This window comes from Centrocercus urophasianus, unplaced genomic scaffold (assembly GCF_019232065.1).
Source record: "Centrocercus urophasianus isolate 14NV4802_14NV808 unplaced genomic scaffold, USGS_Curo_1.0 seq_1110, whole genome shotgun sequence".
Taxonomy (NCBI): domain Eukaryota; kingdom Metazoa; phylum Chordata; class Aves; order Galliformes; family Phasianidae; genus Centrocercus; species Centrocercus urophasianus.
In genome coordinates this window covers 21,615-37,063 of record NW_024884266.1, presented here as the reverse complement: position 1 = coordinate 37,063, position 15,449 = coordinate 21,615, and the positions used below count along the sequence as shown (strand labels likewise).

Sequence of the window (15,449 nt, the reverse complement as noted above, 5' to 3'; positions counted from 1 at the left end):
ACAAGTGATGTAAACTTATCAGAGATCTCCCCCAAGTTAAGTAGAAGGACTCCCAAAAAGAACTATGATAGCAGAGATCATAAAATAAAAATAAAATAAAAAAAACATAAAATAAAAATAATATTATACAATTCTAATGCAGAAACAACATTTGATTCCCACAACATCAAGAGGCATCCCTGATCAAGGGTGTAGGAATGGAATGTTGTTTCTGCATTAGATATTATAAAGGAGGAATTGATCTGAAGAAGCAGAACACAATGTACTTGTATTTTGTAACTTGTCCTTAGAAATAGCTGATATGAAAAAGTAGAAATACCATATATGTTAGTAACATACTTTAGAAATACAGTTGCTGAATTGTGTGATTAATTCTTGCTTGCAAAACTGCAGTAGTTCTTAAATGTTCCAAATAGTATAGGTATATGTGAGAATCCTTCTTTGGTTTTTTTTTTGGCTCAAAGCATGCTTCCTGAGATTTTTCTTGTGATAAGACTCTGAGTGACTTGTCAAGGAGGCAACTGATGGGTGCTAACTGTGTGACAATCGATATCACTTTGTGAACATTTGCAAGCCCCTTCCCCCAGAGCTGCTTGCTCTGTAGAAGAGCGGAAGAGAGTGCTCAGCAGTGTTCACTGGCGGAAGATCTGGCCTGTGGCCAAACCGCTCCAGCTAAGTATGGAAGGCTGGGGGATGATACCATTGTATCTTGCGAAGGCAAGATGCAAGTTGGTGCCTCCCTGCTTCCTCTTATCTGCTGGCAAGGCCAGAAAGATAAGAACAAAGGAGGTTCCTGCTGAGATCCCAGAGCCAGAAGCTGCCACCGCAAGGAGAACTGACTCAACCACCTTGGGTTTGATCTGTCACTCAAAGGAGAGCTGATTCGACCACTTTGGATTTGAGCTGTCACTCCAAAGATAGCTGACTCAACCACTTTGAAGCATTGAAAAAGGGCCATCATCACCATGGTCATGGTCGTCCTTCGTCGTCGTTGGCAACAGGACAACAATGCCCTACGACCCACCGCTACTGAGGATCAAAGACGGAACTACGAACCACGCTGGATCCATGGTGGTGACTATGTCCCTCTTGCTTTCTATAAAGACTCCTTGCTTCTTCTTTTCTATCTTTTCTATCGCCCTCCTTCCCTTCCCCCATTACCCTAATTCATAATAGTGTCCGTTCTCCCCTTCCCCATTTCCCCTGATTAAGATTTGTAATAAACTGGTTGGACCAACATTTGAACCGTTGCTTCTTAATCTCACGCCGGGTATATAGATAATAAAAGAACCTCCTCTCCCTCCTATAAATTGGAGCAAGACAGTATAGTATTATGAACTAGAAAACATATTGTAGGACTATTCTGTTTGGATAAGAGATCCTCAGCAAAAGAAAAACAGACTTAACAAACATCAAAGAAGCCTCTACACAAGGCTGTTTTCTGCATGCTCTCCTGCTTGCCTGAGTTAGGAGAGGACAAGATAAGGGTTAACCATTGTATATGGATGTGAGTAAGGAGAGGACATGATAAGGAATAGGAATGCAGGTAAGCAGGATGTGAAGCCAAATAAGAAAAGAACACCTTGAAACTCTATTGTAAACTTGAAGAAACATTACACAGGGAATGGGTCAGGATCGGATTACTTCTGTTGAAGACAATGAGCCTTCATCCCATGACCACCAGAAGGAGACCCCCACTGCCCACAGTGCACGTGCAAGAGGGAGGGACCATATGCTGATGGGTTCTCGGAAATGGAATGAATATTGTGGAAATCAAATGTTGTTTCTGCATTAGAACGATATCCACAAAGATAAGCTCGGGAGAAAGACGGGAGTATCTTGGTGCCTGCTTGTCACATCCCAACCTTCTCACGGGGTGAGACAGTCGGGCCTTGTGTAGAGGCCCTGATTTCTTTGATGTTTGCTACATCTGTTTTTCTTTTGCCGGGAGTTTCTTATCCTAACAGAACAACTCTACAATATGTTTTCTAATCCCTAACACTATACTCGCATTGTTTGGAATATTACAGCTATTACAGTTTTGCAAGAAAGAATTAATCACTAATTCAGTAATAATGTTTCTAACACATACCGCTAACATATACAGTATTTTTACTTCTTACATCAACTATTTCTAAGGATATGTTACAGAATACAAATGCATTATTTTCTACTTCTTCAAACCAATTGATCTTTTTAATATCAAATGCAGAAACAACATTCCATTCCCACACCAGGACAGCACTGGGGACACTAGGGAGGTGTCAGGACAAAACCAGAGTAACCATTGAAGCTGTGATGAGGACAAGCTGAGGACATCCTGGGGGTCTGGGGGGCATCAAGAGCTATTGGGGACATCAGGGGACACTGGGGGTGGTGGGTGGTCAGGAGATGGGGAGGAAAAGTGGAAAAATAACCCCCAAAATGAGGAAAAAAACTCTGGAAAAGGGAGAATCTATCTCCCGGAAAATCAGAAACGGAACAGTCTCGGCATGCCCCCACACCACGTTCCCAGCCAATCGTCCTCTGGCTGTGCAGGAAGCTTTCCTTTCCCTTTGCAATTCCTTGCGGCAACGCCCAGCCCCATTTTGGATTCGCTTTCCTTCTTTTCACTGTTACCGAGGTCGGCTGAATCCCCACTCCCGAGTATCCATAGGGATGGGCCCATAGGTCCCCAGCCTCAGATTTAACGGTATTTTCTCTATTTTGTGGAAAATTGGCTCAAAATAAGCTGTTTTAATACTTATTACTATGTATTTTATTACTTATTACTAATTACTTATTATTATTACTTATTACTTATTGTTATTAAGTAATACTTCTTACTATATATTTTCTGCTATAGCACTAATTGCTGCTAACTGCATTAATTTCTTGGAGTTTGGGTTTTCTGCGCAGTCCAGCCTGAAAGCAACGACCTTGGGACCAGCATTTTTCACCCTGCTGCCACCACCCATGTGGACACAGGATATCACCAGGGCCATCGGCCCCTCTGAGGTGAGGCAGAGTGCGGAGCTGTCCTGAGGGTGGGGACAGGGGGTGGTGGGGGGACAAGGGATCAGGGGGGGACAGAAGGGGGGACAAAGGGACAGGGGGCAGGGAGTGGCAGAGCAAACAAGGGGTGGCAGAAGGGGACAAGGGACAGGAGGTGGCTGACCGGACAAGGGGACAGGTTGGGAGGTGACAGCAGGGAGGGGAGGACATGGGACAGGGAGTGGCAGAGGGGACCACGGGACAGGGAGTGGTAAAGGGGGCAAGGAGACAGGAGGTGGTAGGGGGACAGGGTTGGTGACTGACAGAACAGCAGTTGTGGTGGCAACATAGTGGGGAGGGATCAGAGAGGATGGGGTGGCTGGCCTTGACGTGGAGACATGGGGACCAGAAGACAAGGACTGGGGTTATCATCAGGAAGATGGACCTGGTAGGGACCTGGTGGGGACGGCAGAGACAATACAGAGGTCTTGGGAGAACCACCACCTCTCATGTCCTCATCTGCAGGTGTCCCCAGAGCTGCTGCAGCCCCTGGTGACTGTGGTGGCCACCTTGGGCAAGTTGGGGGCCATCCCTGGTGACATCTCCCTGGGAGGGAACATGGGCTCACTACGGGCCAGGCTGCTGACCTTCAGCTCTGGTGTGCGCAGAGCCATGGTGCACCCAGATGGCGATGCCACCCTCCTCCGATGCGCCCTGGGGGCATCCAAGGAACAGCCCGGTGCCCCCACAGCCATCACTGACTCGTGGCAGAAGGCAGTGACCACAGTGAAGGACATCTGGGCTGAGCTGGAGGAGGATGCTGCATGTCTGAGAGATGCCTGTGGGAATGTGGCCGCTGCCAAGGCTGCCACTGAGGCCACCAAGGGCCACTTGGTGGAAGCAGTGACACAGGAGGACAAAGCACACAAAGGGTTGATAGCTGCCACCAGAGTGGTGCCTTTGTCCTCAGAGGTGGCCCAGGTCACAGAGGTTGTGGCAGCCCATGATATGCGGGTGGCAGAGGCCAGGGAAGGGCTGCAGGCAGCCACCAAGGCCACTGAAGAGGTGGCAGTGGCAGTGGTGGCATCAGTGGCAGCCAAGGAGAGGGGACAACATGCGGCAGTGGCCCATGGGTTCCTGGTGCAGTTGGTAGCCGCCTGTATGGGGGCCTATAACTACTATAGTCATGTGGAGCATTGTCTCAAGGACATCAAGGCCATGGTTGGTGTCACTACTGGATATGCTGGCCCTGATGTCCCCAAGGCCACCCAGGGGGACATGGGTATCCCCAAGGAGCTAGCAGAGATAGTGGTGGTGGCCGAGGCGCTGTGGGATGCCAGCGCCCGTCTGACCCAAGAGCACCTCTTGGGGACACTGCGTGGTATTCGGAGCCTGCTGGCCACCTCCAGTGTCACTGAGGCCACCAAGGTCACCCAGCGCTGCCAAGAGGCCACTGACGCCCTCCCTGGGCTGCTGCCACCGGGGCTGTGCTAGGGGACAAACATGTCCATCAGGAACAAGTGGAACCAATACCACCATGAGATCATGGAGACGGCAGATGGGGCCTTCAGGACCGCCATTTCAACCACCAATGGAGTGAGAGCTGTCACAAAATGTCACCTCAGTGTCACCTCCATGCATTCCCTCAACACCTCCAGGGACAGGGATGCCACCACTTCCCTATAAAAATGGGAAAACCATTTTGTTTTATAAAAATGGTTTTGTTTTATAAAAATGTTATCACGTGATGAGGTTGTGGCTCCGTGTCACTTTATCCCTAATGTCAACAGGATATCCTATGTCAGCAGGATCCTCACACATCTCCACCTTTGTCCCCTTCTCATGTCTATCCTCCTGTTCCTCTCCAGGTCCCTATGTATCACCTTCTCATATGTCCCTTTCCCATCCCTTCTATGTCCCTATATATGCCTTCCATGTCCCTTCCCAGTGGGCCCATGAGTGTTCCTGGTGCCCCCAAAGCCATCTCAACCACACAAAGGGGTCCTGGTGTCCCCATGGGTTGCTTCTGGTGTCCCCATCGTTGGTTTCGTGATTCCCAAAGCCACCATGACAACAAAAGGGAATTCCCATGGGTGTCCTGGTATCTCCAAATCTCCAAGGCCACCATGGTCATGTCCCTGTCACCTCCTGTGTGCATCACCACATGTCCCCCCCCCCTCCTGGAATGGGATGAGATTGGAGATCTCCAGACCTTGCAAGCAGGTGACAGCCCCCAACCACCAAAATCAACAAGCATGGTCCAAGAGTGGTCCTGTTACATCCTGTCACAGGCCAGGAGCTCCTGGAGTCACTGAAGGACTATTGAGAGGTCTTGAGGGGCCGCCAGGGAGGCAAGATGGTAGGGTTGGATAAGGAGCTCTAGTCTGCAGGTCTGCGGGATCCCAACTCCTGTGGGACTCCCCACAGCACCCCTAAGGAGTCCCCAGTCCCAAGGGGATCCCTTCACATCCCACAGGACCCCTCAACCTCCATGGGACGCCTGTGACCCTTCGAAAATTCCCCAACACCAGTGGGAATCCCCACACCCTCCCAAATACAATAAGCCCACTTGAAAAAAGGCAGAACCTATGGGAACCCACAGACCCTCCCAAATCCCTATAGGACTCCCCCAATAAAAAAAAATAAAAAAAAAAAGCCCAGAGTCCCACAACCCAGTGCGACTCCCAACCACAACGGCACAACGGGATTCCCCAAACTTCCCAACCTCAATAAGACCCCCTCCAAATAAATAAATAAATATTAAAAAAAAATATTAGAATAGGAGCCTTTGGAGTCCCCAGTCCCAATCGGAGACCTCCAATCCTCCCAACCCCAATAAGGCCACTCCCTCAAAAAATCAGTACCCCTAAGAGCCTCTAACCTCTATGGGATGCCTCCTTTATATCACTCTGATGGGACCCAAAATTCCTCCCGTACTCTCCTGATATCCCTTGGTATCTTTGGTACACACAGCACCTCCTCATTGTTCCCTCCCTGGTGGTTCAGTGCCTCTAGGTCCCCTTGGTCCCTGTCCAAGAGGCTCTGGGACCCCAATATCGCCCTCAGTTTTCCCTTTGTTCCCTCTCCAGTGACTCTGGGCTCCCAATGCAAAAGCCATCACTGAAAAATCACAATTGTGTTTCTTGATCAGCAACTTCAGTTGAACCCAGAACTTTCTCACACCTCCATTAGAAATAAAAATAAACCCTAAGTTGACTGTCTGCTGAGACTTTAAACGCAGAGATCTGTACATCTTCCAGGGAGGGATGTCTGGCAAGAGATTAAATAACTGTGTCTCGCTTTGCAGGTCACCAACTTGTTCACTCATCATACCAGAAAGCGGTGGAGAAAGGGGGAAAAATTGTTTTCCCCAACCTCACTGCAAACGACAGTAACTTTGGTTAAAATAAAATAGCCCAAGCACTTTTTCCTTTTTTTTAAGGAGAGAAAAGCTTGGCATGAACGTGCCAGGAAGGGTGGAAGCAAAGAGCTTTAGAGCACCGCAGCTAACACAGACTGCAGCTGGCATGGCTCTGCCCCATACAGCACTGCTTCAAAGAGCATCTCATGGCCAGAAAAGGCAAAAGTGCTCTGAATGCGTAACAGTGGAAAATAACGCAAAGTCTTAATTAAAGACGCATTTCTTTTCTCTTCCGTGTTTCTACACAGCGCTCTCTGCACTCAGATACGAGGGAAGGACACAGACGGCCGCGCCCCAACAGGCGGAGGGCACACACAACAGCACTCCTGCAGAGCCACCTCGTCCCTCTGCAGCGCGGCCATCCGCCCGTCACAGCGCTCCTACGGGAACCCCCTCGCAGCCTGAGCCCGGGGCAGAGAGCAGCGGGCGGGGCACCTCCTGGCTGGCTCTCACAAGACTCGGGAGCCGCTCCGGGCGCTCAGGAGGCCCTCAGCCCTCCTCGTGGGAGCGGACAAAGGCTGCTGCAGGCGCCGCAGTGCGGCCGTTCGCTCCGTTTGTCCTCTCAGGAAAGGAGCGGCGGGACACGGCCTGAGGCTGGCCGGGGCCGCGGTACGGCGAGCGGGTATCTCGGTCTTGCCGGCGGCTGCGAGCGGAAGCGGAGCTGTGCCGGGGAGCGGGGAAGTCCCTGGCGCAGCCCCCACCCCCTCTCCTTCTCAGCCCCTCCACCGTCCTCCGCCATCTGAGCGCACGGCGTGCCGTTCCCACTCCAGCATCAACCCACCAGCACCCCCGCCGGACGCAAACCGAAGGGCACCCCCACGCGCGGCTGCTTCTGGATACGTCACTTCCGGTCAGCCATCGTCTACTTCCGGTGACGGCACGTCCGGTCCCGCGCTCCGGAGGGGGATGCGTCAGGGGGCGGGGGAGGGGCGCGGCGGCCTAGCTGCGGCCATTAGGCAGGGCCCTCTTGCCGCTGAGTGTTGTTGATGCCGAGTAATGTTACCGGGCTCGGCAGGATCCGCTCAGCGCGCTGCTGGCGTGGCAGAGGGCGGTTTTTCCACTTGAGGTGGAGGACGGGGCCGCGGGGTGAGGCCTGTGAGGTGCCGTGCCCCCTCCTCGTGCCACGACCAAGGGCTGGCGCGGAGGGCGCAGCCCGCGCAACAGTGCCAGGTTCGTTAGGCAGCGTCACACTGCTGCAACCTGCTCGTAGCGCACGTCACGGCGCTAACGACTCGCAAGAGACGGCAGGGTTCCATGAACCCATGTGATGGTGGAGGCACTGGGTTTTGCTTTTCCCTTCCCACCGGGTGCTGGTGTAACCGTGCAGTGGGCAGCAGCGAGAACCCAGAACTGCTGCACGGGCAACATCTGGGCGCGAAACGGGGCAGAGCTTGGAGGACTGGCGCTATGTGCAGCCGAGTCAAGGTTTAGATCAGGTGTGGCTCAGAATAATCCCTAGTTACAAACAGTGCTGCATGTTCTCATGTTAGTGACTTCTTGTTGATGCTGGTTTTCTTTTAACCCTGTCAGAAGCACGAGAGATGTGTGTCTACATACATTCAAGCTTTGGGGGAGCAGAATTACTCTCTCATCATCTGGTTGTGAAAAGACTGCCACAGTGGGTAGTTAGTACCACATGCAACTTCCTTTCCTCCCAAGTGGAGCATTCACTTACTAAGTTCAATGAAATGCAAACAGACTGTAGAAGCTGTTAACATTGCCTTCTTCAGCCCCACTGCTGAGGTCCTCTCGGTTCTAATGTCAATTTTTTTTAGTTCAACCAGATTGATCAAAGCTCCTGGACTGCAGAACTCAATTATCAGAGAAGTGGGTTTCAAACTAACAGCTACATCACAGATCAGCAAAGGCTAACAGAATTCTTACCGCATGACTTGTTTCTCCATTCACTGCTTTTTAAAGACTAGGAAGCCCAGCATCATTCCTTTCCTCTTAAGAGTTCCATGTTGAGAACTCCCCCAGGCAAGCCTGAGAAGAGTTCCAGCAATTTTTGCTCATTAACATTTCAGAAGAAAATCTGTTGGATTAAGGCACAAGTCCTCCCAGAAATCTGAATTTCAGAATACAGCTAAGGGCCAAGGGAGATGAGAGCTTCATAGAGAGAGAGGGCTAGGGAGAAAAAAAGAGGTGGTCTTTTGAACAGACATGATCTTTGCCTACAGAAAAGCCTCTCTCTTATTGACACTTACTGCCTATGTGAGCTCAGTGCAGTTCTAGCTAGCCTGCTGCTATTGTCATTTGTGGATAAAGCTTCAGGCTTATGAAGATTAAATGTAGATTTTTTCTTAACACGTGGAACATACACTATAAAGTATAAATACGTATGATAAATGTGTTCATGCTGAGTACATGATATTCATTGGGCCAGAAAAAGAAAAAATGGAGGAATTAACATTAAGTTTTTAGCTACACTGTCTGAAATACAAGTATGCAGAAGTCATCACTGAAAAATCTTAACTGTGTCTCTTCATCAGGAACTTCAAGTAAACCCAGAATGCTTTTTATGCCTCTATTAGAAAGAAAAGAAAAGTAGGAAAAATAAATCTTAAGTTGATTGGTTGCTTTTTACACCTCTATTAGAAAGAAAAATAGGAAAAATAAATCTTAAGTTGATTGGTTGCTGAGACAGCAGTGACTTTATACACAGAGGTCTGTACAGCATCCTCCAGGGAAGGGTGTCTGGCAAATGATTTAATACCAGCTTTTGCAGGTCATCAACTTGTTAAGTTGTCTGGAAAGTTGTTTCTAATTGTACTAGAAAGAGGTGGGGAAATGATTTGTCCCCAAACTCACTGTAAATGACCGTAACTTTGGTTAAAATAAACTAAAAAGGTAGACAGAATTTTGTCTCCTTTATTAACAGATTCAGGACAAATTTAAAGGGCAGGGAAAGGGGTAAGGGAATGGGGATATCATTCCCCAAAAGAGAAGCAGGGCTGCACAGGGCAGACAGTGGATTCTAAGGTGGTGGTGTATAAATAAGGGCAACAGTCAGTTGTTAAGTTATTCTTTCCTTTTTCTCTAAATCAGTGTATAGATTTATCTCAATCCATGAGTTCTGCTTTGATTTTTAAAATTCTCTCCCTCATCCCATAGGGAAGGAGGAGATTGAGTAAATGACCATGTGGTGCTGAGTCACCTGCCAGGTTAAACCACAACACCCTGTTGCGCTGCCAGACAAGCTGCTGCCCGGGGGTCTCATTGCTACGTGGTAACAAAGCTGACCTGCAACACTGCACCTGTGGCACCCGATAGCACTAAGGTCAGCTCCCTGCTGTGCTAATAAAAAAAATCCTTACAAACATCTTACCAAGATTTACTTTACATTTATTCTTAACGTATGGAACATGTAGTATAAATATTTCATACTGAATGGCATTTACTAAGCCAGTGACAGTGCTGACAACTAGTGTTGATAGTGGAAGACATAATACACGTGATAATGACTCTCAGCAACATATAGTGAGGTGTTAAGACACAGGATGACACATGATGGATGACAGTACACGATGATATGCAACACTGACTTGTGACAACAGATGATGACACGTCATGACACACAGCAACATGTGATGTTGAGTCACAGTGATGGATAATTACACATTTTGATGTATCTTGACATGCAGTGATGACTCACAAAGACAAATGACGATATGTCATAACATATAACGACACTTGACAGTAATTTGTGATTGGTGGACTTCAAAGTGTCATGACGTGATGACAGGTAACGACAACTCGTGATGATGGACAATTATATGTCATGAGACAAGATGACTCAATTTTGTCTCATGACAACAGATAACACAAATGATACACTGGATTGATGCGTGACAATGGATGGCACGCAACAATGGATGACAACACTTCATGACACATGTCAACACACAACAATGAGTTGTGAATATGGATGGAACACATGATGTTTTGGAGCAGAGTGGTTGGCAAGCTGTACAGAAGAGAAATATCATAGAATCATAGAATGGCCTGGGTTGAGAAGGATGTTAACGATCATCTGATTTCAACTCCCCTGTTGTGTGCAGGGTCACCAACCAGCAGACCAGGCTGCCCAGAGCCACATCCAGTCTGGCCTTGAATGCCTCCAGGGATGGGGCATCCACAACCTCCTTGGGCAACCTGTTCCAGTACGTTGCCACCCTCTGTGTAAAAAACTTCCTCCTAATATCTAACCTAAATCTCCCCTGCCTCAGTTTAAAACCATTCCCCCTTGTCTTATCACTAACAACCCTTGTAAACAGCCGTTCCCCCTCCTGTTTGTACGCTCTCTTCAAGTACTGGAAGGCAACAATGAGGTCTCCCCAAAGCCTTCTTTTCTCCAAGCTAAACAAGCCTAGTTCCCTCAACCTTTCCTCATAGGAAAGGTGCTCCAGCCCTCTTGATCATCTTAGTGGCCCTCCTCTGACCTGCTCCAAGAGCTCCACGTCCTTCCTGTACTGGGGGCCCCAGGCCTGGACGCAGTACTGCAGATGGGGCCTCACAAGAACCAAGTAGAGGGGGACGATCACCTCCCTCTCCCTGCTGGCCACCTCTTTTTTAATGCAGCCCAGAACACAGTTGGCCTTCTGGGCTGCGAGAGCACACTGCTGGCTTATGTCCAGTTTCTCTTCCACCACGATCCCCAGGTCCTTCCCCGTGGGCTGCTCTCAATAAATTCTTCCCCCAGTTTGTATAAATACCTGGGATAGCCCCAGCCCAAGTGCAACACCTTGAGCTTGGCCTTGTTAAACCACATTAAGTTTATGTGGGTCTACTTCTCCAGCCTGTCTAGGTCCCTCTGGATGGCTTCCCTTCCCTCCAGTGTATCAACTGCACCTTTCAGCTTGGAGTCATCTGCAAACTTGCTGAGGGTGCACTTGATGCCATCATCTGTGTTATTGATGAAGATGCTGAAGTGCACCGGTCCCAACACCGGCCCCTGAGGGACACCGCTTGGAACCGGCCTCCACCCTGACACAGAACCATTGATCACTACCCTTTGGCTGTGACCAACCAACCAGTTCTTAATCCACTGCCACAGACACGCCACCATTTCAGGATCCCTCACTGCAGGGGCTAGCGATCTCTCCTTGCTCTACCCACAATCTCTCCTCGCTAGGACCATTGCAACACAGGCACCAATATGGGGGATGCTGCCAAATGGTGTTTATTGAAATTCAACAGTATCTTATATACCCTCCAGAGTCCACTTGTCAGAATCTTATTGGTGGGTATCAGTCCAGGCTGCCCAACACCAGTCCTACCATTGGCCCTTCATTGTTGCATTGTTCCATGGTGGCCATCTCCAGGTGGTGTCCATCTTCTTGTTCCTTATCTTCGTCCTTCAGCTCCTTCTTCCTCGCTTAATTTCTTCCTCAAGGCCAATGGACGTACTGTTCCAAGCACCCACCACAATGTTGAATAACTCCCATATGTGCTTATCATGAGACAGTCCAGCTGCCTGCACCGTGACAACCTGAATCCCCAGTTAGTCACCTAATAACAAACCCAACAATCCACTGAACAGTCCATCCTTCAAATCCACACCTCTCCAATATGGAAAGAAGGATGTGGTGAGGGACCATGTCAAAGGCTTTGCAGAAGTCCGGGAAGATGACATCCACTGCCCTTCCTCTGTCCTCTGTTGCTGTCACTTCATCGTAGAAGGCCACCAGATTGATCAGGCACAATTTGCCCTTTGTGAAGCTAAATATATATATTTATTTAAAAGAGTAGAAAAGCGTATGCTTGTACGTACTTAACTGTGGAGAAGAAAAATAACAGTAATAAAGATTTTTCTGCTTCAGAGATAAAAGGACCAAATGAGAGGCAGGAAATATGTATAGACATTTTTTCTTGAGACCCAAGAGCTCCCAGTCCCAATATGTAAGAAGGTAGCAGACCAGTTTGACTAAGTTGAGCCCTCTAAGTCAAACTAAAAGCAAAATACACGGGCAGCAGAGGCAGCGATATACATCCTATGAAGAGAACAGTGATATGGCTTGGGAATGCAGGGATCTAGCTAGTGCTCTCACCACACCACCCGGTTTAGAAAATCCAAAGCCAGGGACTGGGAGGATGAAGAACTGCTTGCTTCAAGAGATGGCTAAGCTTGATACCATCAGGGGACCCTGAAGGTACACAAGCCCAAAGGACCTGATGAGATGCATCTATGGGAACTGGCAGATGAAGTTGGTAAACCACTGTCAATCAAATCAGAGAAGTTCCTAGTCCAGTGACTGGAAAAGGAGAAACATAAGCCCCATTTTTAAAAAGGCAAAAAGGATGACCTGGGAAACTACAGACCTGTCAGTTGATCATAAAGGAGATCTTCCGGAAACTATACTAAAGCAAGCCAGAGACAGAGGTGATTGGTGACAGCTCTTACTTCACTAAGGGCAAATCATGCATGACTCATTTGTTCTTCTATGGTGGCATTGTAGCATTAGTGGATAAGGCTCAAGCCTGAGCTTCTGATGTCATCTATCTGGACTGATGTGGATTCAACAGATGGACCATTCAGTGGATAATGCATTAGCTGTACAGTTACACTCAGTGGTTGTCATCAACCATTGTCACTCATTGTGAAGGCAGAGACCAATGGTGAACCTCAGGAATTCATCCATTGAGCTATTCAAATAACATATTGATGTTGTACTAAGATACATGGTTTAGTGGGCAATATTGGCAATAGGTGGATAGTAGGACTAGAAGATCTGGAGAAGAGGAGGCTCAGGGGAGATCTTATCACTCTCTACAACTCCCTGAGAGGAGGCTGTGGCAAACTGGAGACTGGCCTTTGCCCCCAGATGACAGCGACAGCACAAGAGGGAATCAGAATCACCAAGGCAGGAATCACCAGGTGTGATGCTTTCTGCTCTGCGGTGCTCCCCACAGACAAAGCCCAGACCCCAAGGCAGAGCCCCAGCCCTTGGCCCAGAGGAACACATGGGCATTACTGGTGCAGCCTCTCCCTACCCAACAAGAAGTGGAAGCAATCCTTCTTGTCCTGTGTTGCTTAGACACTGGAGACAGAGGTAACCACTGATGAAAAATAAAATCCCTTGTGTCCATGAAGCACACTGTGAGATTAACTGTAGCACAGGTAATGATAACATGCAGCATTATCTCATTTCTTTCGGGGTGGATGCTGGGAAAAACATAAGGGCTGTGGTCCACAGGTTTCTACAAATGCACTGCATCCCAGTGATTGCATTGCTTTTAGCTGTGCTGCTGTCTGGGCTGGTGATGATATGTATTGCTGTGTTATGGATGTGGCAAAAATGTCTGAGTTGGCTTTTCCCCAAAATAATTTAATACTTTATTTGGCAATGAAGTATTTGTGGTGACGGATCCTGGACAACCAAATCAGCTGCTGGCTGCTAGGATTAATGTTGCAAGGTCTTTTAAGTGTCTTCTTAATTCCCGTCAGTGAGTACTGCTTTCTGAAACTCATTCTCACACAGTGTGAAAGAGAGAAAAGACAGCTCCAGGACAAGCTCATCCTGACAGTGACCGAGAGAGAGACCAAACTGGAGACAAAGCAGAGCAGAGTTGGGAGAGGCAACAAAAGAGGATGTACTTGCCCCAGAAGACAATAATCTCTACAGTGGATCCAGCCCATTCCCCTGCTCTTTTGAATCAGAGTTTGAGTACCTGTGCAGCAAAATCAGCATAGACCCTTCACTTTGTCTCCCAGCAGCTCTCCCATAGACAGCATCTCTTCCTCAGATACCCGCAGTTGTCGGGGTTCCCCATAGCCATCTAGTGCCCTGGTTACTTGTGTCAGCAGGGCTGGGGTTCCCTGGAAGACCCCACTTTCTGAGTAATAAAAGCTGTCCAAAAGCAGCTGTTTTGACCATTTCCATTGGGTCATAGTGCATAGGGCTGAGGCCAGCACTTTGTGCAAGGGAAGCTGTTGGATAGCTGCACAGCAGTGAGGGACTTCTTGGTCCCAGTCTCAGCTTGCTTTTCTTATTGGACTGTCACCCAGGCTCCCGCCAGAACAGGGAAGTGCTGGGGAGGCTTGATATGTGAGGAGTTGTCCTTGAGCTCTTCTGGGCTACTGACCTGAATCACGGCAGGCAATGAGGGAAGGAAGCGCCTGGAAGGAGGAGTTTCCAGCACTGAGCACATCTAGGAGAAACAACATAATAACAAAGGCTACCCAGTACAATGCTTACGCCTGCAGGTGAATAGATGACAGCCTAGGCAGTCATAGATTAGAAACCACAGATTGGAAGGGACCTCACGGACCTTCGAGTTCCAAACCTCCTGCCACAGACAGGGTTGCTAACTGCTTGATAATGCACTAGATAAGGTGCCCAGGGCCTCATCCAACCTGACCTTGGAACACCTTCAGGGATGGGGCAACCAAAACCTCTCTGGACAGCCTGTTCCAGCACCTCACCCCCTTGTCCTGTCACTGTCTAGAAAAGTTGATTTCCCTCATGTTTGTAAACTCCTTTTAAATACTGGAAGGCCACAATGAGATCTTCACTCAGCCTTGTCTTTTCTAGGCTGAACAAACTGAGCTCCTTCAGCCTATCTTCATATAGGCTCCAGCCTTCTGATCATCTTCATGGCCCTCCTCTAAATCCTCTCCAAAACCTAAACATCTTCCCTGTGCTGGAGGCCCCAGGCCTGGACACAATACTTCTGAGGGAGCCTCACAAGAGCAGAGTAGAGAGAGACAATCACCTCCCGCACCCTGCCGGCCACCCTGTTCTGATAGAACCTAGGATAGCATTGGCCTTCTGGCTGCGAGCATACACTGCTGGCTAATGTTTAGTCTTTCGTTTACCATGACCCCTAAGTCCTTCTCAGCAGTGCTATTCTCAAGGACTTCTCCCAGTCTGTATTCATATCTTGGATTACTTAAGCCAAGTGCAAAACCTTGTACATTGCTTTGTTGAATTCCATTTAGGTTCACATAGGCCCGCCTTTTGAGTTTATCAAGGCCCCTCTGGATGGCATTTCTTCTTTCTGCTATGTCAAATGTACTGCTCAGCTTGGTGTCACCAGCAAACTTGCTGAGGGT

The 15,449-nt window shown here is 48.6% G+C and overlaps 1 protein-coding gene across 1 annotated transcript; it reads left to right on the top strand.

Moving 5' to 3' along the window:
- Positions 1–1,036: 1,036 nt before the first annotated feature.
- LOC122155374 lies at positions 1,037–4,831 on the top strand. Its single transcript, XM_042809199.1, has 3 exons — positions 1,037–1,071; positions 2,846–2,997; positions 3,499–4,831. The coding sequence occupies exons 2-3, from the start codon at positions 2,956–2,958 to the stop codon at positions 4,465–4,467; spliced, it is 1,011 nt and encodes a 336-aa protein (XP_042665133.1). The 5' UTR covers positions 1,037–1,071; positions 2,846–2,955; the 3' UTR covers positions 4,468–4,831.
- The last annotated feature ends 10,618 nt before the right edge of the window (positions 4,832–15,449 follow it).

Excerpts from the sequence above, each read along its gene's own strand:
- LOC122155374 (XM_042809199.1), top strand. The coding sequence starts at position 2,956 with ATGTGGACACAGGATATCACCAGGGCCATCGGCCCCTCTGAG. Across the intron at positions 2,998-3,498 it reads GGGCCATCGGCCCCTCTGAG|GTGTCCCCAGAGCTGCTGCA; the intron begins GTGAGGCAGAGT and ends CCTCATCTGCAG.